The 27,841-nt window shown below is 43.9% G+C and overlaps 1 protein-coding gene across 1 annotated transcript in view; it reads left to right on the plus strand.

Moving 5' to 3' along the window:
- LOC135321897 (FERM and PDZ domain-containing protein 2-like) overlaps positions 1 to 26,267 on the plus strand; it is a 28,654-nt gene extending 2,387 nt beyond the window's left edge. Inside the window, exons 4-8 of the mRNA XM_064488645.1 lie at positions 4,460 to 4,612; positions 10,522 to 10,707; positions 17,214 to 17,361; positions 23,297 to 23,507; positions 26,147 to 26,267. Of these exons, the coding sequence (XP_064344715.1) occupies positions 4,460 to 4,612; positions 10,522 to 10,707; positions 17,214 to 17,361; positions 23,297 to 23,507; positions 26,147 to 26,267 (819 nt within the window). The remainder of the gene's footprint in view (positions 1 to 4,459; positions 4,613 to 10,521; positions 10,708 to 17,213; positions 17,362 to 23,296; positions 23,508 to 26,146) is intronic.
- The last annotated feature ends 1,574 nt before the right edge of the window (positions 26,268 to 27,841 follow it).

Genomic DNA, 27,841 nt, shown 5'->3' on the forward strand with positions numbered 1-27,841 from the left:
CTTTTTTCTATACACTTCGGCATTTCCTATTCTAGTCTAGATAATTTGAAATTGCTGGTTATGAAACACTAAATTGATTTCATAGCTTAGTAATCGATCGTAGGCTGCAGTTTGAAAAACACTTTGCAGAATACACCAATATCATCTTGCTTTCCTCCCAGCACCTGTTCAGAAGGTGCTGCCATGTCTGAACGTGTCTAAGACCCTCTTTATCCCCTCGCACTGCTGTGTGCTCCCTCCTAGAATTTTTCACCACGGGGTGTGGTTTATTTGTTTATTAATCAGTCTTGTTGTCAAGCTCCCTGTTAGAAAGGAACCCACCAGAGGGTAAAGGTTTTGTCTGCTTTGTTCTGCCATTTCCCCAGCACCAAAGTGGTGCCTCCAACCTAGGAGTTTGCTCAAGGGCTGTTGGTCTAAGGAGTGGATGGATGGATGGAGCACAGGCTTCAGGGACTGGGTAATACCAAGGATAAAAGTCACCCAGCAGGCAGGTCAGCATCTTGCTTGTCAGGGAAATGGAGCCGTATTCCCACCACCTTGCCCTCTGACCCCTCTTCCCTGCTCCCACTTCAGTCCCTGGGGATGGAGACTTCACCTTCTCCTCCTGGCAACACCCCAGCCCTGGTGGGCAGCCTCCCAGAGCTGGCCTGGACCCCGGAACCCCTCCCTGCCACTTGGACAAGCCTCCAAGCCTGTCACTGGTGACACTGGTATATCCTTGCTGTCTGCTCAGCCCCCAGTGCCAGGGTCCTAGCCGTCCCTAGGCCAGCTCTCCTGCCCTTGGGCTTCTCCCTTGGGGAGGTCTTGGGAGGAGAAGGGCCCGGGCACGTGGAGGCTGCTCTCAGATGGGGTGGGGGGGCAGTGAATTGGTCAACATCCTCGCTGCAGCCTGTAGGCCAGCCCTGTACACGGCTCATGTGGACAGGCAAGGGTGGCTTCCAGGGACAGTGCCCCAGGGAGCAAAGGCATGGGCCTGAGATTTGGAGTCAAATGGAACTGGGTCCAAGCCCTGCCTCTTTGGGTAAGTAGCTACGTGAGCTTGGGCGTGTTAATCTGAGTCTCGACTTTTTCCTCCGGAAAATGGAAATAATAGTAGGTCAAAGCTGCTGTAAGGGTGGAAGGCAGTGATGTATGTACAGGGCCCGCAGGTAGCAACTGCTGTCTGTGAGCTTCCCTCCCGCCTCCCCAGCATCAGGAGCGCTCTGCTAGCAAACAGCGTGAAGACTGACTGTCGGTCTGTAGATGCAGACAGGCGACGTGTAACCTGAGACTGAACTCGAGGGCTGAGAGTGGTGAGAGCTGTGGGCCAGGTCCGCTGAAGGCAGTGGGGAGCACTCAGGCCCAGATCCTCCTTGTGGGATCACTTGTCCCAAGGCTCCAGGGCCCAGACCTGTCTCTCGGTGCCCCATTCTGGCGGCCCACTGCGCCTGTCACCTGTCCAGTTTATGACTGGCCTCACCTAGCTTCTGCCACAGCCCAGTCTCATCTTTCACCTCCAGCTTCTCTCCGGGATCCTTCCTAACCTCAACCTTGCCTGCTGCACTGGGGCCCAGTGTGGTTCCAAGATGTTCTCTGCTGCCCCCATGTGGCCCCCAAAGGCAGAGCTTTTCTGTTTCTGGATGTGTGTGTGTGTGTGTGTGTGTGTGTGTGTGTGTGTGTGTGTGTGTGTAAGCCTGTATAAAGGTAACAGATTACAGACACTCATTCATTAGTCCTCAGCCCTAATGTATGGAGGGCCTGCTCCAGGTTTGCGTCATCTAAGTTTGTGTCAGCCTTGCAAAACAAGTGTTATTTCCATTTGCATTTTAGAAGAATTGTGTCCCTGTGAGGTTAGGAAAGCCAGTGAGAGCACCGCCAGGGCTCACTTCTAGGGCCTTGCTTCGCTGTGTGCCAGGCACTGCGGTGGGCACCTCAAAGGGCATTAGGGGGAGCTCAGAGAAGAGACCCCCTCCCTGTGTCTGGGCCACTGCGTGGGCCGGAGGAGGAGCTGGCCTGTCCAGGGCTGCAGGGGTTTCATGCAGTTTTAGCTAATGCGCCTCGAGGCTGGGCGGCACCGCCAGTCAGATTTAGGAGGAACTTAGTGTGCCCTCCTAAGGGGCGGGTATTTTGTTTGATAAATGGTTCTGGTGCTGGAAAAGGAAAAAGAATTTGGAAACCACTGCAGTGAAAGACTGGGAGCCACTGATGAATTCTAAGCAGGGAAGTAACATGATTACATTTGCATTTTAAAAAGAGAGACAAAGACAGTTTGGTACAAAAAATAAATCTCCTTAATCGCATCATCGCAGCAGAACAACTTTCCTCTGGGAGACTTCTCTTCCAGCCTTTGATCACACACAGGGATTTTTATGCAGTTGTAAACATTGTCACATTCAGATTGCATTCTGCTTTCTCGCTCAACGGTGCATGTCTTCCCCTGGCCTTCCTAATGAGCATCTGGGATGGCCACACGCGATGCTTCAGCAGGACCGGAGCTTTCCTTACTTATTTGTTCTCTCACTCTTGGGCATCGCCCAGAAGCACCGTGTAAGTGGTAAGAATTACTCTTATTCTTGTTCCAGTTCCTTCTGATCTTTCTTTTTTAAATAAGTGACATAGAAATACCTGTTTGTGCTGGACTTCTTTGAGTTGCATGCGGACTTCTCTAGGACATAGTCCTAGCAATAAGATGAGAGGTCAAAGTCCTAAATACTTTTTTTTTTTAATGTTTAATAGACTTTTTTTAGAGCCGTTTGAGGTTCACAGCAAAATTGAGTGGATGGAGCAGAGATTTCCTATGTACCCTTTTGCCCCCACACACGCATAGCTTCCCCACTAGCCATGTCCCCCAACAGAGTGGTGCATTTGTTGCAATTGATGAACTGACATTGACATATCATTATCCTCCAGAGTCCATAGTTGATATTAGGGTTTGCTCTTGGTGTTGTATACTCTACAGGCTTGAACAAATTTATAATAACTTATATCCACTATTACAGTGTCATTCAGAGTAGTTTCACTGTCCTAAAAATCCTCTGTGTTCCATCTGTTCATCCCTCCATCTCCCCCCAGCCCCTGGAAACCACTGATCTTTCTACGCTCTCCATAGTTTTGCCTTTTCCAGAATGTCATATAGTTAGAATCAAACAGTATGTAGCCTTTCCAGACTGGCTTCTTTCACTTAGTAATATACATTGAAGTTTCCTCCATGTCTTTTCAGCTTGATTGCTCATTTCCTTTTCTCGCAGAGTAATATTCCATGGCTGGATGTACCAAAGTTTATTTATTCATTCACCTACTGAAGGACATCTCTTGCTTCCCAGTTTTGGGAGTCATGAATAAAGCTGCTATAAACATCCACATACGGGTTTCTGTGTGGACATAAGTTATCAGCTCCTTGTGGGTGGATACCGATGAGCAAATGTTGCTGAATCTTATGGTAAGAGGATGTTTAGTTTTGTAAGAAACTGCCAAAGCATCTTCCAAAGTGGCTGTACATTTTGCATGTCCACCAGCAATGAATGAGAGTTCCTGTTGCTCTACATCTTTGTCAGCATTTGGTGTTCTGGATTTTGGCCATTCTGATAACATTCTGAATGATTTTTTTCATGCACTAGATTGCTGAGCAATGTCTTCCCCTTTTCGTCTCTGAGCTGAGCTCAGAGCCAGAGCCAGCATGCACCAGCTCTAGGCTGGAGGATTCTCAGTCCACAGCTTCATGGGGACAGGCCTGTGCTTGTGTTAGGAGCGTGAGGGGGCCGTGGAGCTGTGCTCTTCCCTTCAGACCCCCTCATCCGACCAACTTGCCCATCCCTAGCCCTGAGAAGCCACATGCTCCCTACTCCCAGCTACCCTCTTCACATGTAGTTGCCCTTGGCTGCGGGGAACTGTCTTGCCCAAGATTAGGCTGGGAGGGGCTGCCTGAGACCAGGACAGGCTGATTCAGGAATACAAGGGAAGGGTCACCTTCTTCTTTTGCCAAGTCCTGCCTCCCTCCTTCCTTACAGTGAACCCTGAGACCACTTCTGCCAAACTTCTTCATTCCTCTCCCTGCCCCAGAGTCTGGACCAGGGAACCATCAGGCAGCAAGTGATGCTCAGTCATGACGATCTTTCCTCAGTTCCTGATGGGGCTGCAGCCTCCAGTCCCTGAAAGCGCAGATCTGATGAAGGTTCGGGCCTGGGGCAGGAATGGGGGATGTCAGATCTTCTCTTGCTCAGGGGGCGACTTCTCCATCACTTTCTTGCGGAGAGATGGTGCCACAGCCAAGACTTCCCTTGGGAGAGAGGACAGTAGCACATGCAGACGGAAAAGCTAATATCTCATATGGCAGAAAAAGATAGACCAGTGGGCACTTCAAAGGAGCATCCTTGCCCTGGGGACCTAACTGGGGTTTGACTGCAGTCAGGCTTCTGTTCTGCTCCGAGTCCCATGGAAGGCATCTTGATTGTGCCCTTTTTCTTCTGCATCTTTCCAGCAGGTTGAAAATAAAGCCTATTTTCGAGTTGAAGATTACATCCCTGCAAGTCTGATTGAGAGGATGACAGCTCTCCGGGTCCAAGCCGAAGTCTCAGAGATGCACCGTCTGAGTCCTGTGCTCTGGGGAGAGGATGCTGAGCTGGAGTTCTTGAGGGTGAGGCCTTTGACTCTTGAGAGGGTATGATGGTGTTCAAAGGCATGCAATCAGCAATCCCCTTTGGAGATTTCTCTGGGGCTGGATGTACTCAGACCCACGAGCAGGTATGAGCAAGGCACTTAAGACTTTGGGAGGAAGGCAGCTCCGTCACCCAAGGAGAGGCTTCTGGAAGTAGATGGCATTGGAAGTGATTCCCCCGAATGAGTAGGGTTTCGTGGCTGGCGTGGGTGTAGCAGGGCCTTCAACCTCAGAACTCACAGTCATGAGAGCTCTACTCTACTTTTCCATGAGTGGGAGACCACATTTCTCATAGAGACGTTTGGGACAACGGAAGTACAAAACTCAGGTGTGAGCCAAAAAACAAAGCCATTGGAAGACCTCAGATTTGCAGCCTTGTGGGCACCTGTTCTCAGCACAGCACAGAGGGTGTGGTCCATACATTTGGGTGCAGCTCTGGTCCACTCTGTCTTTGGGCCTTTAGCAAAAGCAGCGATAGTTCAGTCCTTTATGTCTGTGGGCACATACAGAGCCTCCGATGAATAGCCTTTGCTCACTGCATGACTTACACCTGCAGTGGGTCAGGCACAGTAGGAACCGGAGACAGAAAGGACATGCTCCCTGCTCCCAGGGAGTCCTCAAGTCTCCTAGGGAGGACAGACGGGTACCCAGGAGCATGCAATCCTGTGATAACTGCCCGATGGGAATAACAGCACCAGTTACTCTACATCAGGCTGGGAGGGAGTGGCCGCCCTGCCTGTGCTGATGGAGCAAGTGCGACAAGTAAGAGGAGGTCCCCAGCTTCGCCAGGGTGATGCACCTGGTGGGGCATTTGCAGTTGGGGAGCAGTTTCAAAAGGAAGCTCCAGGCTTTGTACATTTCTCTGCACAAAATCTCCCAAGGCAGAAATATTCTGTCTGTGTTTTCTTGCTTTTAATCTGCCAAAGTAAGGTCTATCTTTTTTTTTTTTTTTTTTTCCTGGTCGGTCTCTTTGAACTGTCTGCCACACCCAGCACGGTGTAAACCCTCAAGCCTTTCATTTGAGAAACCCTGGTAGAAAGGCACCCACTGTATTCCATAATTCAGCCTTCCCAATGTTCCCTGTCAAGAGCTTTCCCTTGACCAGGGACAAGTGGGGACTTTAAAGACATCAGCACGTCTGATGGAGAGTGGCCACAGGACCGCAGAGCCAAGGGCTCAGGTGTGCAGGGGCTCCTGCAGGTGGATGATGACTACCCGCCTCTGCCCAGGCCCCGGCTTAGAGTGCTGGGCTCACTGTGTCCCTCCTTCCTCTGGTTGAATGATGACAAGTGATTGTAAAGGAAGCCATCATCTCATAAGCAGAAACGCAGGAGATTTTTTTTTTAATTGAAGCATGATTGATTTACAAGATTGTGTTAATTTCAGGTGTACAGCAAAGCGATTCAGTTATACATATATATATTTCCAATTCTTTTCCATTATAGTTTATTACAAGATACTGAACATAGTTCCCTGTGCTATATACTAGAACCTTGTTGTTCATCTATTTTATATATAGTAGTTAGTATCTGCAAATCCTGAACTCCCAATTTATCTCTCCCACCTCCCCCTTTCCCCACTGGTAACCATAAGTTTGTTTTCAATGTCTGTGAGTCTGTTTCTGTTTTGTAAATAAGTTCATTTGTGAGTTTTTTAAGATTCCACATATAAGTGATATCATATGATACTTATCTTTCTCTGTCTGACTTACTTCACTTAGTATGATCATCTCTAAACTATTTTTTTTTCCGTCTTTGATGGAAAACACTGAATAGATTTGACTTGATTTGCAAGTGATCTCACCAGTTTCAGGAAACACAGGCTTTCGTGGTTCCCCTTGGCGGTTGGCTAGGCTTGCTAATACTGAGCCTGCCCGCGGAGCAGACATGAACTAGAGAGGGCTTGGTAACATTGTGACTCTTCCTGTTAGGGCTAGTGTTTATTAACCAAGTCCTTTCCCCCATGATTTTAAGAGGAACCATTTGCTCGTGATTCTGCCCCGTGGAGATAATATAATTACACTTGGGTATATTCATCCTCCTCTCTTTAAGCAGTAACGTGTATATGTATATATATTTAAAATTGGATTTATACTATCTAGTCACTTTTGTGGTTTTTTAATAATCCCATCCCTCTAAAATTTTGAATCTTTATTTTGAATCAGCATATGGTGTATCCTAAATTTTTTCTCAATACTCTGTTGTTTGGCACAGAAATTGTTTCAGATATGTGACTGTTTTAAACAATACTGAGATAACTTTTTTTTTCCTACATAAGTCTTTAGCTGCATTTGTGCTTAATTTCTTGGGGGAGAGACTGTCATGAGTGGGATTACAGGGTCGAAGGTTAAGAACATTGTGAACAATGTTGATACCTATTGCTGATACCCTTCATGGCTGTCATTTGTTCCTTTCTTGTCCCCTCTACTAGGTTATAAATGTCTGGAGAGCCTGGGATCCCCAGAGACCCACACAGGGCCCAGTTACTCCATAAGCAGTTGCTGGATTATTTAATTAGAGCATCTCAGGGCTGTCTTTTCCATCATCAGATAGCTCCTGTTGGCCTCCGGGTCACGGATGACTAATTCTGCTAGTTCATCGTCTCACACTAGGAAGAGCCTTGGCGGAAGTCCAATTTGGGGAACACTGAGTAACACACTCTGTCTGCAAGATTCACAGCTACGTTAGCATATCAGTCCTAGAACAACCTGCTCCAGGTTAACTCAGTATTTTCCAAACTTCTTCAGCCATGGAACCATTTTTTCCACCTAACCAGAGGTTGCAAAATATGCTGTTAAAATATTTTCTTTCTTTTCTGTTTTTTTTTCTTTTTGCTATCGAAGTCACACCAGTTATACCCTACATTTCTCCCCCACTTAGCATTATAACATATGCATTCCCCAGATAATTACAAACGTTTTGTAAATATCCTTTGTAAAGCTTGCCTGATCATCTTTTAAAGCAGTGCTACCTTTAGGAAACCATTTACCTGCAGGAACTAACCCCTCTAACCCAATTCTGCAAGTCAGCACTGAACATCACTGTGATCAAGGGTTCGTCTTGATTAGCCAGTATGTTTTCTTAGGACAGAGTCCCAGGAGTGGAATTATACGGTCAAAGAATATGAATTGTTCTAAATTTCTTTTTTTCTTTTTTATTTCATTTACTTTTTGTTGTTGAGGTACAGTCAGTTTACAATGTTGTGTCAATTTCTGGTGTACAGCATAATGTTTCAGTCATATACATACACATATTTGTTTTCATATTCTTTTCCTTTATAGGTTAATACAAGATATTGAGTACAGTTCCTTGTGCTATACAGTATAAATTCATTGTTTATCTATTTTATATATAGTAGTTAGTATCTGAAATCTTGAACTCCCAATTTATCCCTTCCCACCTACTTTCCCCTCTGGTAACCATTAGTTGGTTTTCTATGTTCTTGAATCTGTTTCTGTTCAATAAATAAGTTTATTTGTGTCTGTTTTTTTTTTTTAAATTCCACATATAAGTGATATTATATGGCATTCTTCTTTCTCTTTCTGGCTTACTTCACTTAGTATGATGATCTGCAGGTCCATCCATGTTGCTGCAAATGACATTATTTTATTATTTTTTATGGCTGAGTAGTATTCCACTGTATATATATACCACATTTTCTTTATCCAGCTGTCTGTCGATGGACATTTAGTTTGCTTCCATGTTTTAGTTATTGTAAATAGTGCTGCTATGTAAATCTCTTGAAGAATATCTGGAAACAATCTATTTGTTCTGACAGTTTTGAGTACAGCAAGGGTGCTTGGTGGGCTGGGAGCCAGGAGAGCCTGGGTCCAGTCTTAACTTTGCAGCCCACTGGAGGGATAAGGGGAAACCAGTGAGATGGACCTAAGCAGATCTAAGGAGATGAAGGGACCCTCAGAGAGGAAAATCAGCAGTAGCAACACTGTGGAGGAGGAGAGGTGCCCCAGAAGATTCCTTAGCAGAGCATGGAGACATAGATATTATTATTTATTTTTTTATAGACTGAAGACGCACTTAATGACATTACATATATTTACTGATATTTCCAGACTTTATGGAAACTCTGTATTTTAGTCATTAAGAGTGAAGACTCAAAAGCAAACAGACTCGACGGAATATAGCTCAGTGGTAGAGTGCATGCCTAGCATGCACAGGGTCCTAGGTTCAATCCCCAGTACTGCCATCAAAAAATTAGTTAATTAATTAATTAATTGACCTGATTACCTCCCTCCACCCAAAAAAAAAAAAAAAAAAAAACAACACACAAAAAACAAAAAAAAGGGAAAAAAAACCCCACCTGAAAAAAAAAAAAGGCAAACAGATTCATGTTTCCATGTTTGGCTCCAAGTGGGAACTCTGACAGATTGCTTAAGCTTCCTGTACCATTTTTTTCTTTGAAGAGAGAGAGCGCCACCTATCTTTATGATTGCTGTGAAGATTAAATGAAAGAATGCTTGGAGAACGTTCAGAATGGCACTTTACCATTTTAAGAATTTCGTGGCTCCAAATACTTCAGTATCATATCCCTCTCTACATAATTAAAATTTTTTTAAAAATACTAAACAATTAAAAAAATATAAGCAAGTCTAGCAAAGACATTTCTATTCTAATGGGGACTATTTTAATGTTTTAATTTTTTAAAAGATGTATCGTATCAAATTCTTTAAAAGAATTTACTTAGTTGTTTTGGGATGGCCTTGCTTTGTCATACTTTAAGCACATGCCTGGTCTGGCCATTGGATATTTCAGAACCAGAGTCCAATGAATATTGTTTTGAATGATGATGATGATGAAGATGATGGTGACAGAGTGTCTCCAAAGTTAAGAAAAGCAGGGAAGTTTAGGGGCCAGACACTTGATAAAGGTCACATGAAGAGTTGTAGGTTTTGCAGGCAGCGTGACCTCTCTGCACATATCGTTTATTAGCAAAGGGAGAAAGGTCAGCAGGAAGCCTGAGAAAGGAGCTCTCAAAAGCCATAATTTGTCCTCATTTTTGTTACTGTGCCTGGGGATGAGAGAGATTGGACAAGACAAAGAGCCCTCTGTTTGGGGGTAGAGATGGGGAATCAGATCTCACCAATGAAACCCTTATGAGAGTTTCACACACCTGGAGCAAGATGTCGCTGCTGTGAGCCCAGGTGCGTCAACCTTCTGGTGAGGACCGGTGTCCTTCAGGTGAAAAGGAAAATGATAGAGATGTGATTACCATTCAGACATAAAAACATTTGCATTTGCTCCAGCCTCCTAAGAATGTGGCTGGCCTGGTGCAGTCCCCAGCTCTGACTGACCCATGACAAAATTCCGTCTCCTAACCTGGTAAACTGAAAACAGGTCATGGGCTTTGGGGACCCCACAGGCACCTGATTGGTCATTTTCTCTGCAGGATGTTCATGGCTCATTTTGCTTTAAGAGTGATGCTGATCCTTTGGAAGGCTGCTTTCTGCGCTTGGGCCTCAGTTTTTCCATCTGTGAAACGAAGGGGTTGCATCAGATAATACCGCAGTAGACTCTGGAAAAAAGAACCCCTTACCTTGAGATGACTCAGAATAGTCTGAATTCTACAACCTTGTTCAGAATATTCTTCCTTTATTGAATCATTTTCATAACTGTGTTCCAAGTGTCTTAAAGTACTCCATTAGGAAAGGATTCCTTGGGTTAATAAAACAGGAACACATTACCATATTAGAGGTGCAGAGAAATTCTGTAGTAAGGAGATTTGTTTAGCTCAGTGTTTCGTAACATATTTGGCAACCCTGCTCTTTTTTCCCAGACCATCTGTTTAAAGGTGTTTTTCATGGAGTGGTTTGAAATCCATTATTTTAGACCAATTTGCCTGTCTGTTCTAAATTGGCTTTTTTCTCGTTCCAGGTCACTCAGCAGCTCCCAGAATACGGTGTGCTGGTTTACCAAGTTCTCCCAGAGAAGATGAGGCCAGAAGGGGAGATGGCCTTGGGAATCTGTGCCAAGGGTGTCATAGTATACGAAGTGAGAAACAACAGCAGAATTGCAACTTTACGGTTTCAGTGGAGAGAAATTGAAAAGATTTTGGCTTATGTGAGTGTGGCTCAGTTGATACTGACCTGGGCTTCCTTTGCCTTTGATCTGTTACCCCTTTAAAGGAGCAGCGGGTCAGGTGATCTCCTAAGCAGATAAGTTCACAGCCAGTCAGCTAACCTGTGCTCTGATGCACTGTGGCATGTTTGGAAGAATCTACCAGGGGATTTGAGGGTCCCCAGGAGACCATTTCTTCTCTACAACCCCTCACCCAGTCCCCCTTCACCCCCATGGACAGCGATTGGCCTAAAGGGCTACACTTTCCCTCTGGGTGAAGTTCTCTTAATTTGGGGAATCTTCTGATGTTGAGAGCAAGGACGGAGGTGGGGGATGGGGGAGGAGAGTGTATATTGCTGGTGCAGTGAAGCCTGTAAAGTTTTGAAACATTTTCCTTGTATTTTAATTTTCCCTTTGTACACATTGTGCCCAGGCATCCGGCCTGTCTCCCGTGGACTACAAGTGTGCAAATCTTTGACAGCTATTGAAACTATAAAAGCCTTATTTTAACGCCCCCACCCCCAAAACCCCTATTAAACGTACAATGTTTGAAATAACGTTTGAACACCACTCGCTGGAGTATTCATAGTTGCTGAATTTATTTACAGTAAATGTGGCATCAAAAACATGTGTGTCCCCAGAGCAGATTAATGTTCTAGTAGGTAATGTCCCCTCCTGTCCTGTGGGTCGGTCATCCCAGTCAGTATGCTGTTACTTCAGCAGTGATTTCATTATCAAACATAAAGTTTTGTGACTTGTGGCCCAGGAGAAATTTTAGTTTTTCTTTCTTTTCTTAATTTTTCTTGTGGTTTTAAAATTTTTTCACACTAACTAGAGCTTTTTTTTTTTTTTTTCCCATTACCTGATTCTTTGGTTTTGGTTTTTGTCATCATTATCTGATGTTCGAGTTCCCTAAGTAGGACGTAATCAGTTTTATTCTTTTTCTCAGTGTTTCTTGTGTTTTTCCATCTTAGCTGTTGAAGTTAACATATTGTTAAAGTATGATTCTTGATAGGATTTCACAATAAAGTATTGTTTGTCTTTAGGGAAAAAAGCTTACATCTAAAAATAAATGATGATTGAGCATAATTTAATTGAGTTCATTAAAGTGGCCTTTATAATATCAGGAAACTGACTTTGCCCCAAATATTTCTGACCTTCTGTAAAAATACTTGATATTTATATTTGTGAATGTTTCAGAATTTTAATGAGTCAAATTACTTTAATTCAACTGAAAGATTATTTGAAGAATTTTAATTGTTGAGTTTATGCAATACTATTGCATCATTACTTCCTTTTTTTCTTTATCTCATGTTTAATTGTTCAGAATTCTCAGTGTAAGTTGTTTTAAGACATTTGTAAAAATGCAGACAACCTACAGAGTAATTTTGAAAAATAGAGTTCTTTGAAGCCATAAAATGTAACAGTCCCCAAAGTATTTTATATTTAAGTTGATTTAAGTTTTACAGATATTTATTTTCCCCATGACCACAGACAATTTCTTGATTAAAGCTGCAAATTTTCTCCAAACAAACCTAGTAGCTTAAAAACACCCTTGTCATTAATTAGGATTTCCACGTTCTGATGATCAGCCTCTTCCTCAGCATAAAGTTCCTTTTTTAATGGAAAATTCATCCTGGAAAGTGACATCATCATCTACTTGCCATAAACCAGGCATCTTACACAGAAAATGACTTGAACTCCTCAAGCTTCTGCAAGCAAAATATGGGAACTCCAGGAACCATTCAAGAATGAGCTCAGGAAACTGGTTTCAAATTTGCCCAATTAACAGCAGAAGCCAAAATGCTTCAAACAATTGCAGACGTTCTTTTTTTTTTTTTTTTTTTTTTTTTTTTTTTGTCAGCCTGGAGAGAAGTAGCAAAGAAAGGAGAGAAAAATGCCATTTTTTCAACGAGCGTGATTTGTAGGTGCACTGGCCGCCTGTCTATGACAGAGACATCATTTCAGAAGCCTCTTCAATCTAGAAAGCGTTCATTGTAGAACCAGGACCCCACCCGTGTAAATAACTGCTCTTGGCTATTAGCACTAGTTATAATGTCTGAAGAGAAATCCATGAAAGCTTGGAGAATCCAGGCTCTGCAGGGCTCTCTTTAAGAGCAAGAATGTCAAGTTCCAAATACAAACAAGGTTTTAAGGTGACTGTTCATTTCAAATGAGAAAAGAAATTACCACAACTTGTGAATTTAAAAAAGCTTGAACAACTACCGCAAAATCACAGAAGCTCAAAAAGTAATATTCTAATTAATGAACTCCCTGATCAACTCTATAATTTTTTTTTCTTTCAAATTTTTGGTGGCATACGCTCTGATTACTTTTCTATGTGATGATACTTTATAATGTCATTTTCTCTACAGAGGAGAGAAACATAATTTAGTCTTTCTCCTAGCGAGGCTGATTGAAAGTTGTTTTTATTATTGATAAGATGCATAAAACACGCAGCTTTGCAACTGAGACGTACTTGCTCTTTGTGGTGCTGCTACAGGTTTCTGTGCTACCAACACAGAACAACCAGAAAATTCCATATTGTGTAAATCCATCAAGAAAAGAAAAAAAAAAAACTGTGTGCTATATTGGCAATGCAAGATATGCAATTATAAAGTATATCCCTACTAGGATAAAACTTCCACTTAATTAGGTGTTTTTGAGACTTAAATTAGTTTTCCATTTCTGATGATTAAAAATATTTCTCCCAGACTGGCCTCTGGGTCTGTGCATGTCAAACCTCGTGCTCCTCCTGGGCTGAGGCCGCATACTTCCGGTGCTGGGTACTGTAGGGCATGGTCAATTTCATATGGCCATTGGTCCTGTATCTTTATGCTGAGACTTTGGGTGAGTTGGTCCAGTGGAAGGAGTATTCTGGGATGCCTGACAATAAACTATTGCAGAAGAGACTGCAAACCGCATAAATAAATCCCATTAAATCTGCACAAAATGTAGCCCCATCTCGACTTCTCCTTAGTGAGCTCTGCTTCCCCACCATGCAACGTTACCTAAGGCGAGAAAAGTAAGAATCAGTTGCAGCAGAAAGAAGAGTCAATGGTCGTAATGGATTGTGGTGAAAGCACCTTACTTTCCACATTTTGTAAGAACACATGAAGACGTCGATTGCCAGGACCCTCCCTGGAAACGGCCTTCCAAGTAGGGAGCTAGAACTTTGGCTTCCTTAGCTTCATGGCACATCCGCCTCTATCTGGAAGAATATTATTATTCTGCAGGGATGTGTCAAATCAAACAAATGAGCCTGTGAAAAAACAGCAATGACAATAAAACTACTGGGGATGAAATATTTGAAATGGTGATCTGATGCTTTGAAACAAACATGCGGTTACAGAAGCACCAAGTATTTTTGTTCCACAACAACAGGGATGTAAATAAATTTTTCGCACTTGTGCTGAAAGCCCTGAGATTCAAGTTATACGTTGTCTTATTCATAGAGCACCAAGCCGCTGTGAAAGCTGGCCTGCAGATTTGAATTTCCCATTAAATGATGTTATCAAAATGGAAAAAAAAATCCAAATCACTACAGTCAAGACTGTTGTCAGCTTTATGCCAAGAAAAGAAATCAAAATTCTACTCCCTGGGGTGTCTAATACCTTAGAGCGCTGATGTCCAAAAGGACAAGAGTTTGCCAAGAGTTTGTGAGCTGGAAGAAAGATTGGCATGTGTGTGTGTGTTTGTGAATGATTCTCTTTTCAGATTTGTTAAAGAAGAGTTATTTGATTTTTTGGCACTCAATAAATTGTTTAATAATTCAAAGCTTAGGAAAAGATGACATTAATTAAATTTAGTTTTATTTTTGTAATTGAAGTATAGTTGATTTATAATATTGTGTTAATTTCCAGTGTACAGCCTAATGACACACACACACACACATATATATACATATATACCTTTTTATATTCTTTCTCATTGTAGGCCATTACAAGGTATTGAATATTGTTCCCTGTGCTATACAGCAGGACCTTGTTTATTTTGTATTCACAGTTACTGTCTACAAATCCTGAACTCTCAATTTATCCCTCTCCACCCTCCCCTTCCCCATTGGTAACCATAAGTTTGTTTTCTATGTCTGTAAGAGTTATTCAATTTTTTTAAATGACTTACTTATCTAAAAATTTTTAATACCCGAATGAACTTGATATAAAATTGTCAAGACTATACAAAAACATATCAGTGCATACTGACAAAGTGGATGGATTCTAAGCAAATATTCCACTTTGGAACACTGTGCATAAAGCCAGTGGAGTTTAGGTATTATTATAATTTGAATACTAAGGAAGAATTATTAAAGCTGGTAGGACAGCATCTATGAATGTTTGAGAAAACACATTATATGAAAAAATATTAAATATAGTAGAGTTCAATTGGATTCAAAATCCATTCACATTCATATAAGGAGGGTCAACACTGTTAATAAAAGAAAAGAATATTTAGAGAATGCTCAAATTATTTGAAATTAGGTTAATGATAAAAAGGAGTTTCTTGAAGGAAAAGCAATGAATAGTTATCTGCCTTTTGTTAATATCTGACTGTGTGAATGGAGTTTCTTGGGATTGCTGACTCTCATGAATTAAAAGGGATAAGTATTAAAAAGGATCATGGGATTCAGGGAGCCCTTTCAAGCATAAACCCTGCATTTATAGTTGACCTTGTAGGAGCAAACTCAAGGTTCTTACTGAAATATGTAGAATAGAGATTTTATTTGGAAGTTATATATAAATTTATATATAATATAATCTCTCCTACTTTGTATTTTATTGTTCTTATTTAGAATTATATATTGGTAAAAGTTACAGATTTTGTTCCAAGAATTTTTTCCCTACAGATAACCTAACCCCATATAGATAATCCTCTCCAGTGTATCCCAGTGAGCTGTGCAAATATCACTTTGTGTGTGGATCATTTTTTTTAATAGATACGTGTGGGCTTTGACGGTATAAATGTGGGGAAGCACATTTATGATGTGATGTGACCTCAATTCCTGCTGCATTCTGAGAAGTCTTGGTCTGGTCCCTCATCTGTAGAAAGAGCATAATGATGGTGCCTCTTTTGTTCTGTAGCTTTGAGGATGAAATGAATCAATACCCAGAAAACACTCAGAACAGAGCCTGGCACATAATACCATGAAAAATGAAAATACATATGTGCTTTTGTCTTTTCTGTAACCCTGCTAGCTGAGATTGTACCTTCAACTTCTGGGATTTTGTACAATGAAAATTACAGGTATATTTACTGGCCTTTCAAATTGAGATCACTAGTTATCAGAGAAATGCAAATTAAAACTACAATGAGGTATTACCTCACACCAGTCAGAATGACCATCATTAAAAACCATCATCCACAAATGATAAATGCTGGAGAGGGTGTGGAGAAAAGGCAACACTCCTATGCTGTTGGTGGGGATATAGTTTGGTACAGCCACTATGAAAAACAGTATGGAGATTCCTCAAAAAACTAAAAACAGACTTACCATATGATCCAGCAATCCCACTCCTGGGCATATATCCAGAGGGAACTCTAATTTGAAAAGATACATGCACCTCAATGTTCACAGCAGCACTATATACAATAGCCAAGACATGGAAACAGCCTAAATGTCCATCGACAGATGACTGGATAAAGAAGCTGTGGAAAAAAAAAAAAATTTACAATGGAATACTACTCAGCCATAAAAAAAGAATGATATAATGCCATTTGCAGCAACATGGATGGACGTGGAGATCGTTATTCTAAGTGAAGTAAGCCAGAAAGAGAAAGAAAAATACCATAGGATATCACTCATATGTGGAATCTGAAAAAAGAAAAAAGAAGCCACTAATGAACTCATCTACAAAACAGAAACAGACTCACAGACATAGTAAATGGTCTTATGGTTACTGGGGGAGAGCGGGGTGGGAAGGGATAAACTGAGAGCTCAAGATTTGCAAATATGAACTACTATATATAAAAATAGATAAAAACAAATTTCTTCCATGTAGCACAGGGAACTTTATTCAATATCTCATAGTAACCTTTAATGAAAAAGAATATGAAAACAACTATATATATGTATATGTGTGACTGAAACATTATGCTGTACACCAGAAATTGGCACACTGTAACTGACTATACTTCAAAAAAAAAAAAAGATGCAAAAACCCCAAAATGCACATTGAGGATTATATTCACTCCTTGCTGAGGGCCAAGCATGTAGTGAACACATTTCACATTCTTTCCAGCTAGCACACTCCTTGGCAGATAGCAAATGCCTAATAAACAAACATTTGATTTATGAATGAAGGGAAAAATTAAAAAAAAAAAAAGGGATTGTCTTTGGTCTAAGAAAAAATATCGGGCCGTAGTCAGGCAACATCTGCCAAGTACCTCTGGATGCCTAGTCTATTCGTATCCAACTGATGGCTCCGCGTTTGGTAATTTTCTGGATAGTTGTGCTTCCGTGGATGGGTAAGGATGATCGATACATTAAAGTCTGTGTTTGCTTCCTTCAGCGAAAGAAGTTCATCATCACAAGCAGCATCACTGGGAAAAAGCACACATTTGTCACCGATTCAGCCAAGACCTGTAAATATTTACTGGGACTCTGCTGCGCCCAGCATGGGTTTAACGCTCAGATGAGCTCTCCCGGAGTTACACCTGGTGAGTAGACACTATCTTCTCAGTCTAGTGAGGTCTGGCTTTGAGTGCTGGGATATATCACGTGTGCTGTTGATCTCTCACCATTGTTTCTTCTTCAGCTACAAAAGGGAACAATGTAACATAGTGGTTTCGCTCATCCGTATTCAGAGTGGTCTCTGCATACGCATCGCCTGGGAGCTTGCTAGGGGTGCAGAGTTTCAGGCTCCTGAATCAGAATCTGCATTTGAAAAAGAACCCAGGTGATCTGGATGCACATGAACCTTTGGGAACCCTGGGCTTGAAATGTGGACCCTGGAGTCCAGTCCAGTAGAGTCAGAGCAGTGCCACTTACTTGCTGTGTGACTTTGGATAGCTCCTTGCCCTCTCTGAGCCTCGGTGTCCTCAGTTGAGCAGCTGGCTGTCTGGCAGGTTTTGCTGCACTCCAACAGGGTCGTGTGTGTGTGTGTGTGTGTGTGTGTGTGTGCGTGCGCGCGCTGCTTTTAGCTCTAGAAGGCATGTCTGGCATTCATGGCTCCAGGGGAATAAGTCACAGTACCTCCTGCTCATGGGTGTTTTGTTTGGTGCTGACCAATTCACAGGGGAGCTGTGTCACTGGGCCCTGGGGTCCTGGCTCAGGGGATCAACTAGGAAACAAAATCATGGAGCATTCAGAGGCAGAACCAAATACAGAAGATAAAGCTGGCATAGTCTTTGCTGCAAAACCAAATAAATATATAAATATTTTATTGAAATCACAGAGTAGTACTTCCATGATGGAGATGGTGACTGTAAATTGATTACGTCTTACCTGCTATTGCCGAGACCCCGTGTGAAACATCATCAATGATTTTATTGCCTGGTATCAGTGAACATTAAATATTCATAAACATTCCATGGGCTTAGTGGTAAAATTAGTCCTTTTAAGCCTCTTTTGCTCATATTATACTATTTTTTTTCAAACTGCGAATTCTACCATCATAGGAGTTTATGGGAATCTAACATTTGTATTACAAGGATTATTTTAGACAATTTTTCTTCTTTCTTTTTTGGGGTGGCTGTTATTTCATTTTATTTTGTTTTATTTTCTCAGCTTCAAAATTATTGACATGTTTAAGGTGTACAATGTGATGATTTGATACATATATGTATTGCAAATTGATTACCACAATAAGGTAGTTAACACATCCTGTCACACAATTACCATTCTTTTTGTGGTAGTAACATTTAAGATCGACTCTCTTTACTTTCAAGTATATAATATAGCATCGTTAACTATAGTCACCATGGGATGCATTAGATCCCCAGAACTTGGTCATCTTATACCTGGGAGTTTATGCCCTTTGACCATCATTTCCTCAGTTCCCTCAGCCCTCAGCCCCTGGCAAGAACCATTCTACTCTATTTCTGTGAGTTCAGCTTTTTTTACCATCTCATATAAGTGAGAACATACAGTATTTATCTTATTTCATTTTGCATAATGCCCTCAAGGTCAATCCATGTTATTGAAAATGACAATTTCTTCTCTTTTTTAATGGCTGAATGATACCTGTGTGTGTGTGTGTGTGTGTGTGTGTGTGTGTGTGTGTGTGTGTATTACATTCTATTTTTCTGTTCATCCATTGAGGAACACTTAGGTTGTTTTCCCATCTTGGCTGTTGTGAATAACGCTGTAATGAACATGGGGGTTACTGTTTTCATTTCCAGTTAGTCTGTGTTTTCATTTCCTTCGGAGATATATACCCAGATGTGGAATTGCCAGATCATACGGTAGTTCTATTTTTAATTTTTTGAAGAAATTCCATACTGTTTGTCATAATAGCTGTATCAATTTACATACCCACCAGCAGTGTACAAATGTTTCCTTTTTCCCACATCCTCCCCAACACTTGTTATTTCTTGTCTTCTTGATGATAGTCATGCCAACAGGTGCAGGTGGTATCTAATTGTGGTTTTGATGTGTTTTTACTTCCCTGATGATTAGGCACGTTGAACATCTTTTCATGTACCTATTGCCTTTGAAAAAATTTCTTCCAATGAGAAAGTCTCTCTGCAGTCACTGTTTTCAAGGATTACGTCCAGCTGAGAGCTGGCCATCTCCCCCTGATGGTCCCACATGGTCCTCAAACTCATCTGATCTCACCCTCCCACTCGGCTCCCTTCACCATGGTCTTCATCTTGTTCAAATGAGACCACCCACCCACCTTTCGAGAAACTGGGACGATCTGGGGCTGCACCCTCTCTTCCCACCCAACCTGTCACCAAGTGCTCTCAAATGGGCTTTCTGCTGGGAGTCGTGTTCGCTCTAACTCGTCCTAATCTCAGCCTTCACAAGCACCTTTCAAAAAGGCCAATCCAGTCACGTTCTTCCACACTGAAAATTTGTCAGTGGCTCTCTGCTGCCTGCAGGGACAAGCCCAGACTTCTTAGGATGGCAAGTCAGACTCTCCCCAATCTGGCCCCAAGCCTGACTTGTTTCTTGCCATGACTCTCCCACTTTTCCCTCGAGCTACACTGTATGCTTGCTTGAAGGCTGCTGGACGCCTGAGAATGTCTCAGATTCCTGGGTCTTTGTGCTCAATATGGCCTCTGCCTGCCATGCTGTACCTGCCCGCTTCCAGGCTCAGACTACCCAGATGAGTCTGATTCTCCAAGAATAAGGTCCAGGACAACCTCCTCCTGGAAGTCCCTCCTGATTGACTGCCCCCCCACTCCCTTCCCAGGTGGAATTGACCACTCCCTCTTTTGCGCAGACTCCATCTTCTGATCTGTAATGTCCTGCCCCTTTTATTTGTAGATACGCCTGCTTCCAGTCTGCAGTAGACTGGGAGTTCCTGGAGGGCAGGGACAGTGTCCCACTACCTTTACGGTTCCAGCATGGAACAGAGGCGTGTCAGGTGGGAGGTGGTTAATACATGTGTTTTTGAATGAATGAATGGATGATTCTTGTGGAAATGCAATCATTTACTTAATTATTCCTCTATTTTGATTTTAAGTTTGCTTTTCATTTTTTAATATTATAAATAGCATTGCAGTAAACACCATTGGAAGAAAAGTGTTCTGTACCTTCTATTATTTCTTTAAGCTAGATCTCGGTTAGATTTGGGGGGCAAAGGCTGGGACATTTTTAAGGTCCCTGCTGTTTCCCGAGTAAGTCATTCCCATGTTCAGTGTCATTGTGCCTGTTTCACCAAATCCTTGCTGGAATTGATTTTATCATGTTTCTCTTGGTTCACTTCATAGGGAAAAATGATTTCTCTGTGTTGTTTCATTTGGCCTTTCTTTGATTGTTGAGAAGTTGGACATTTTCCAAATGTTTCTCAGTCATTCTTCTGTGAATTGTCTCAACAAGCATATTATTTTATAGTCTTATTTGACACGGGGAGAGAAAAATTACCCGGCTTTTACAAGTGTGTAATTTCAGGACTAAATCAGGCTGGATGTGTCAGCATCGCAGAGTGGGACCACGGGCTCTTTCTCAGCCGTTTCAGATGGGTGGCGGGGGCCTTCAGGGATGCTTGTGGACTTTCCATGAACTTATGGCTGTTAAGACTCCACAGACCTGCAGTGGCTGCCGGGATCTTGGGCTGGTTCCCTCTTCCTTACGGCCCTAGGTGTCTGTGCTTTTGAAACGCTGTAACTAACTGAGACCTCAGCCTTTGCCATCCAGACCAATTTGTATATCTCTCTTCTACTTCGCTGGTGCCACGGTTGTACTGTGAGTCACCCCTGACCTGTGGACAGAAACCATTCACTCTTCTTGGCAAGTCAGTGGCACTGGGATATTCTTGGTACCCCTTCCTTCTGTTCCTGAAAGATCATCAGCTCTTGGCTGTCCTGCCTACCAGTCAACCCTGCCTGCACTGTTTCTCCAGCCAACCGAAGCCCACTAAGCTGATGTCTAATAATGATTAGAGCACTCCCACCAGCCCCACGAGCCCACTCCTGTGTCTTGCTTGAAGCTAAGTGCTTGGCATCCGGGCTCTCATTCCCAGACCTCCCTGTGTGGCTTGTCCTGTCAATGGAGCTTCCTCCCCGGTGCCCTGATGCTCTCCGGCTTCTTGCTGGGGACAGAGCCCCGCTTGGAACCCAGGCTCTTGGTGGTCTCACTCCTCTGCTACCTCTCCTAGAGGACAGCCCCCTTCTGCCTGCGTCTCTAAACTAACCTCTCTACAAAGGCTTCCTTGAAACCCACACAACCTCTCTGAGCTGTGAGCCTGCCACCACTTTCTCCCCTTAGAATGCCCCCTGTGTGTATTAATATCTATCATAATTAAGGCTGAGGTCACTGACCCTTTAGACCAGTCAGAAGGCTGGGTGTGCTTCAGATGAATCTCCTGTGTTACCATTTTTATCATCGTGTCCTCAGCATGTCCATTTTCTGGTGTGGACTGTGGAGTCCGCTGACCCGAGCCTGAGACCTGCTCCACCTCCAACAAGCCCTGGGACCTTGAGCAAACTGTTAACTCTCTCTTAGCCTTACTTTTCCTCATCTATAAAATGGGTATAATGATATCTACCCCACAGGGTTATTGTGAGGATTAAATGAGACAAGGCAGATAGCATGCGTACCCTCATGCCTGGCACATAGAAGCCTGTGCCTTGCAGGGGCTGTTGGTGTGGGTGTTACTGCCTTGGCTGCTGTGTCTTGAGGTCCAGTCTCTGGAGTCAGAGACCGTGCAATTTGTATAAAAGCTGCAGGTCATATTCAGATCGCTTAGAATCCTCCTCCCTTCCCTGCCTACCGTATGTGAGTGATGGTACCAAGTGCCTCATAGACACAGAATCCTCCCCAAAAGGACTTTTTAAAGGCTACCTTTTTCAGCGGGCACAGTCCTGGCAATGAACCAGGTGCCACTGTAGGAAAAGGGGGAAATGAATGTCCACGGACACGCCCTTAGTGAGGGTACCTCACTGTGCTTGAGATATGCACACACACACAAAACACTTACACACAAGCACAAAACACACATAAACACCCCCCCCCAAACACACATACACATAAACACACACAAATATGCACACAAACTCACATACACATAAAACGCACACACAAACACGCACACAAAGCACACATACACACAAAACATACAAACACAACACACACACACACACATAAAACTGGAGCCACACAAGCGCCACGTGCCTGAGTATTCTTTCCTTCTCAGTTTTAACAAGGAACAGATAGATGGTCAGAATATAGTCATCATTTCCTTTTTTCAAAATACAAACTGGGCTTTGTATGAATCCTGGTTGATTTAGGAATCTGTCAAATCCAGGTTCTCATGAATGACATGAAGAGCGACTGGTGAGTCACTCACAGTCACCGTCTCATGTTGGGGATTTCATTTGCATCACTTGTCACCTCTTTCTGCATGAAGGGAGGAAGGGATGTGTCAAAGCTGGGAGACGCAGCACATCTGATATGTATTCCTATTTCAGAAAATCGAATCTTAAATGTTATTCCCAGGGCAGCTAAGCTGTGTAGAGATGAAAGGTGACATCCCACAGGGCAGAGTGTAATGTGCAGACCTGTTTGTTAAGACAATCTTTGGAGGGTGGTTTGTAAAGGCGGCGAGCAGAATGGGTGGTGGTGCTTCATTTTATACGAGGTTCTGTGGGCACCGTGACACGGCGTGGACGCCCCCAGGTGAGCGCCCATCTGATCCGTGGTTCCACGTCCTGTCTGTTGCTGGGGAAAGGGAGCATCCCATGTCCTCCTTCCTGTGTGTCTGGGGTTTCTGCCACGAGGGAGTGCTAATTAGGAAGACGTGACATTCTCAGGGCTAATCACAGGAACCCAATCACGAGCTAGCATGAAGAAAAACAGGCCCCTCTGTGCAGACAAAGACAAGCTGGAACAGGACCTGGGGCCCGGGATGTGTTGCAGCCACAGGAGTGATGGAGCCAGTGTCACTCTTGTCAGTACTTACTTGTATCTTTTTCTCCCACATTTCAGACTATGATAAGTGTTTGCAAATGGCTAATTTGAGTCTTGCACATCTGGCCCGGTCCAAGCCTCTCAGTTGGATTCAGAGATTGTCCTGCTCAGAAAACGCGCTGTTCGTACCCAGGCTGGAGGATGCCGCAGGAGGCATGGTGCAGACGTCACTGGATAACTTGACCGTGGAAGTCAGCAAGGAGACGGGAGCTCAGGGACTCAGAGGCAGGTGGGTTGGATGCATCTGTTCTCTGGGCCCAAACCACCATGTACTTGGTGCTCTGGAATAATCCAGAGCTGAAGAAATTATTTGAAGGATGTCAGAGGTCTAAGGGAAGTATGCATTCATTGGGTGTCTATCAGTTGATTCCACAGAGATTCCCCGAAGGCTGAGTATGGGCCACATCCATGCTAAATACTATAGGGCAGACATCCCATGACCTCCTAGTATGTTTCCCTATCTTTGGTGGAGAGAGAACTAGATGATAATATGAAATTGAAGGGGACAAAATAAACACGTTGCAATTGCCTTTTTGGGCTGATCATGAGCCCGGTGCTGTTCTAAGCACTGGACCCACCAGCTCATTGAACCCCCACTGCCCATGGAGTAATTTCTATTTCCTCCCAATTTGATATTTGAACACAGACAGCTGGCCCTGGAGTCCAGACTCCTAACCTCTACACTGCTGCTGCCTTTTCTGTTGATGGATTGCTTCTAATTTAATTTGCAAGTGAAAGTAATGAGCTTATCAGCACAGCTTTATATATGACACAATGATCCATAAATTTGAAAATAGCCTAGAAGGTGGACTGCACTTACATTGCAAGTTCTAGAAATAGCACAGAGTCACAGGCAGCCCGGGACCGTGGAAGTTTGCTGTAGGTGCTGTTTTGGAATGAGTTATACATTTGCTTCAGCAAGAGGGTGTGGATGATTGATTTGAATTGCAGTGCATCTACTGTATCTTAAAGTAATTCTTAGGAAATGATTGCTTCAAATTCTGCTGATGCAAATGTGCCTCACCACACACTGCAAACTAGTTCAATAACAATGAAGCGAAATCATCTATTGCGGTGTAACAGGAAACTCCAAAGCAGAGTGGCTTAAAAACAGCAACCATTTTGTTTTTCTGTTTCACCGGGTTAGAAATTAGGCAGGGCTTGGCTGGGCGATTCTTCTGTTCCACTTGACAGGACTCATCAGGACTGGTCTGGAGGCTCCAAGACTGTGTTCTTCACTTGCCCAGCCCCTTGGTGGAGGTGGCTGGGACGGTGAGCTCAGCTGGGCCCTTCTCACTCCCCACGTTGTCTCAGGCCCTCTCCACGTGGTGCCTCTATATGGAAGGTGGTCAGGCATCTATGCAGAAGCTCAGAACTCCAAGGGCCCAAGGGGAGGCTACCAGTCTACTTAAAGGCTGGGCCTGGAGCTGGAACAGCATTACTTCCGCCATATTCTCTTGGTCAAAGTAGTCCCGGGTCAGCACAGATTTGGGGCAGCAGAAATCCACCTCTCGATGTAGTGTTGTAGAAAAACGTGTTACAGCTTGGTGTTACAGCTCAGTTGTGACAGCAACCTGGATCCGGGTGAGAGAGCAAGCAGTACTCGGAGAGTTGGAGAACTCAGGTTTATTACGCCAGCGGGCCCAGAGGAGTTAACACTCCAAGCTCTGGACCCCGTCTGTAGGTTTACACAGGCTTTTACAGCCTGTCAGTCTGCACTTTGCAACATCATATGCAAATAAGGTATAACAAAAGTTGACTAATTAGGAAAGGCTTTGTAGAAATGGACCAATCAAGGGGGAGAGAAATAACCAATCAGGAGTGAGGGAAATGGGCCAATCAGGAGTGAGCTCCGCTTTCCTAGACGTTAGCTGTTTCAGAGGCAAAAAGTGAGATAAAGCTGCTGGACCAGGGAGCCAGATGGTGCTGGCAGGAGAGTAGTGGCCCTGCCTGGGGGTCCTGCCGGGTTTTTTTTATGGGGCTTCCCACCTCAGTAGGAGTGTAAAAGCACGTGTGGCCCTCTTTGATCTATCACTCAGATGAATAGTACTTTATAGCCCTTTACAGATTAAAAGCCTGAAGAAGCCATGACTGACTCAAGGCCACCTTGAGAATGTGTTGACTGCAAAGTACCCTTCCTGAGGAGGGTGGGCTTCCAGGGACCATCCAGGGGCACGCACAGGAGGGGATTTGCAGCCCTACAGGGCAGCCAGACCTCTTAGTAGGAAGTTGGGTTGGCATCCTCAGTAATCTCTGGTACTCCTCTAATTTTAGTTCACGAATGTTGGATTTTCACAACCCTTAATAACTCAGGTCAGAGGTTATGGTAACCTTCCATGACAAGAAAAATCTAGGGTGTCTGGCCATCTGGGAGGCCCCCAGAAGCAGAGCCCTAGACGGTGACTTGCATGCAGGTGGTTTTTGTGGAGGTGAGATCAGGAAGCAGGAGTGAACATGGTGAGTGAGACAGGGAAAGAGGAAAGTCAAAAAGGGGGGAGCAGTGTCTTCAAGGTAACGATTGTGGGCACCCAGGGCTAATTCCAATGGCAAGGTCTCCTGGAATTGTCTGTCTGAAGGATCAAGAGGGTGGACACCAATGCCCTGGCTCCCATCCCTCTCTGGTGGAATCTTGTCTGTGGGAGGTACTGACTCTCCTATACTTTTGGGCAAAAGGGGATGAGTGAGGTGCTCAAGATGTACCAGAAGCTCTAGGGTAGAAAGGGACCAGCGCAAGCTGAGCCTGAGCTTATGTGGAATGGCCGGCCCACCATTGCTGTGGCCAAAGTCTGAGGGGGGCCAGGGGCTGGCATCCCTCTGGCTCTGTCGATTCCTATGACACGGATGGGAAGTTCATCTTTTCTGTTGCAGCTGCTGCCAAGATGACCCAGCCAAGGGTCGCCTTCAGGCCGAGTTCTGGGACGAGCCCGTCATCATGGAAATGTGTCACCCACACCTGCTCAGCTGTCTGCAGCTGTGTGATTTGGGCTAGTTGTTTATAATGCCTGTGCCGCAGTTTCCTCATTTGTCCAGTGGTGGTAGCAGGACTACCCATCCACTGGGTGGCCGTGGGAATTAAATGGTGTTATAAAACCCTGAAGGTGGGATGAGTCTGGTGAGCATCCTGATGTCGGTGCCCGTCCCCTTGCCTCTAGGGGAGAAGTAGGAACAGAGACCCTCTTAAGGGGGATAGGATGGAGTAACTGTTTAAGGAAGGCACAGATACAGAGTGATGGCTCCCCTGAGAGTGAGGCTATTTCCAAGGAAGGGGATTGAGGAGGGCTGCCTGGGGGATGTGACACCAAGTCTCGAACAGCCGTAGGTCTGGAAACAGTGAGAAGGGAGGGAGATGTGCCGGCATGCCATTAGCGAAAGACCAGTTCTTCTTGCTAGAAAAACTGGTTGAGCACCTGCTGTGTGCCAGCCCTGAGGACTCAGCAGTGAGCAGGACAGACACAGCCCCTGCCCCTTGGTACTCCCGGAGGTGACAAGCAGAGGGCCCATGTGGCAGGAGCAGGTGGTGCTGTAGACCAGTGGGTTAGAGGCAAGAAAGGAAGGATGGGAAAGCATACAGATATTGACCCTTAGAGATGGGCCCCGTCCCCACTGCTAATCCCAAGGAGCTTTGTGCCTGGCTCAGAACAGGGGTGCCAGTGGGGGTGCCAACCCTGATACACAGCCCCTGCCCCACCTGTTTCACGGCACCTTTTCCGTGAAGCCTGTGAATGAAGAATATTACCTGCCCTATCAGTAAACAGAGGAAGTTGCAGCCATCAAGCCATCACCTTGCAGCCGCTTTTAAAGGTGAGCCCCGAGGGAACTCAGGATGGAAACAGGATGCCTGCCATGCCCGGGAGGTGCCCCCTGAGGAGACTCAAGATGGGAAGTACAAGACACTGGCCCTACATGGCTCAGGTGCACATCAAAGGGATGATTTCAGTGAGCCCAGATTTTGCATCTTCCCATACACAGAAAAAAGCTAAATTCCATAACTTGAGATATCTGGGTTTTTTTTTTTTTTTCCTTTAATTACCAGTAATCTTTTGATGTTCTGACTGCTTGGTCTTTGTTGCAAAAACTCCCATATATCCTGGCTCCTCCCTTACTATTCCCGGACTTGAAGTCCTCAGAAAGTCCACCAAATAAAACATAATTCTCAGCTTTCAGGTTGTGCATTTTTGTTCAGTTGACAAGCCTTTCCCGACTACCCAGGCAAAGGGTGACTCCTGGACACCACCAGCTCCCTTATGAGCAGCCCCGACTCCTCTCCACCCAGACATCACATGCATTTATCTGTCCTGTTAGCGAACTTCCAGAGGACAGAAACATGTCTGATTTTTTCCTCAGCTCTGAGGCCAGCAAGCGGAGACTTTCAGTAAATAGCATTTTTTTTCCCGTTAGGTTTGCATTTTTAAAAGCTTATTTTAATTGTGGTAAAATATATATAACATATAATTCACCATTTTAACCATTTTTAAGTGTACAGTGGAGTAGTGTTAAGTATATTCACATTGTTGTGCAGCCAGTCTCCAGAACTCTTCTTATCTTGCAAAACTGGACCTGCAT

The sequence above is a fragment of the Camelus dromedarius genome, chromosome 8 (genome assembly GCF_036321535.1).
Source record: "Camelus dromedarius isolate mCamDro1 chromosome 8, mCamDro1.pat, whole genome shotgun sequence".
Classification (NCBI taxonomy): domain Eukaryota; kingdom Metazoa; phylum Chordata; class Mammalia; order Artiodactyla; family Camelidae; genus Camelus; species Camelus dromedarius.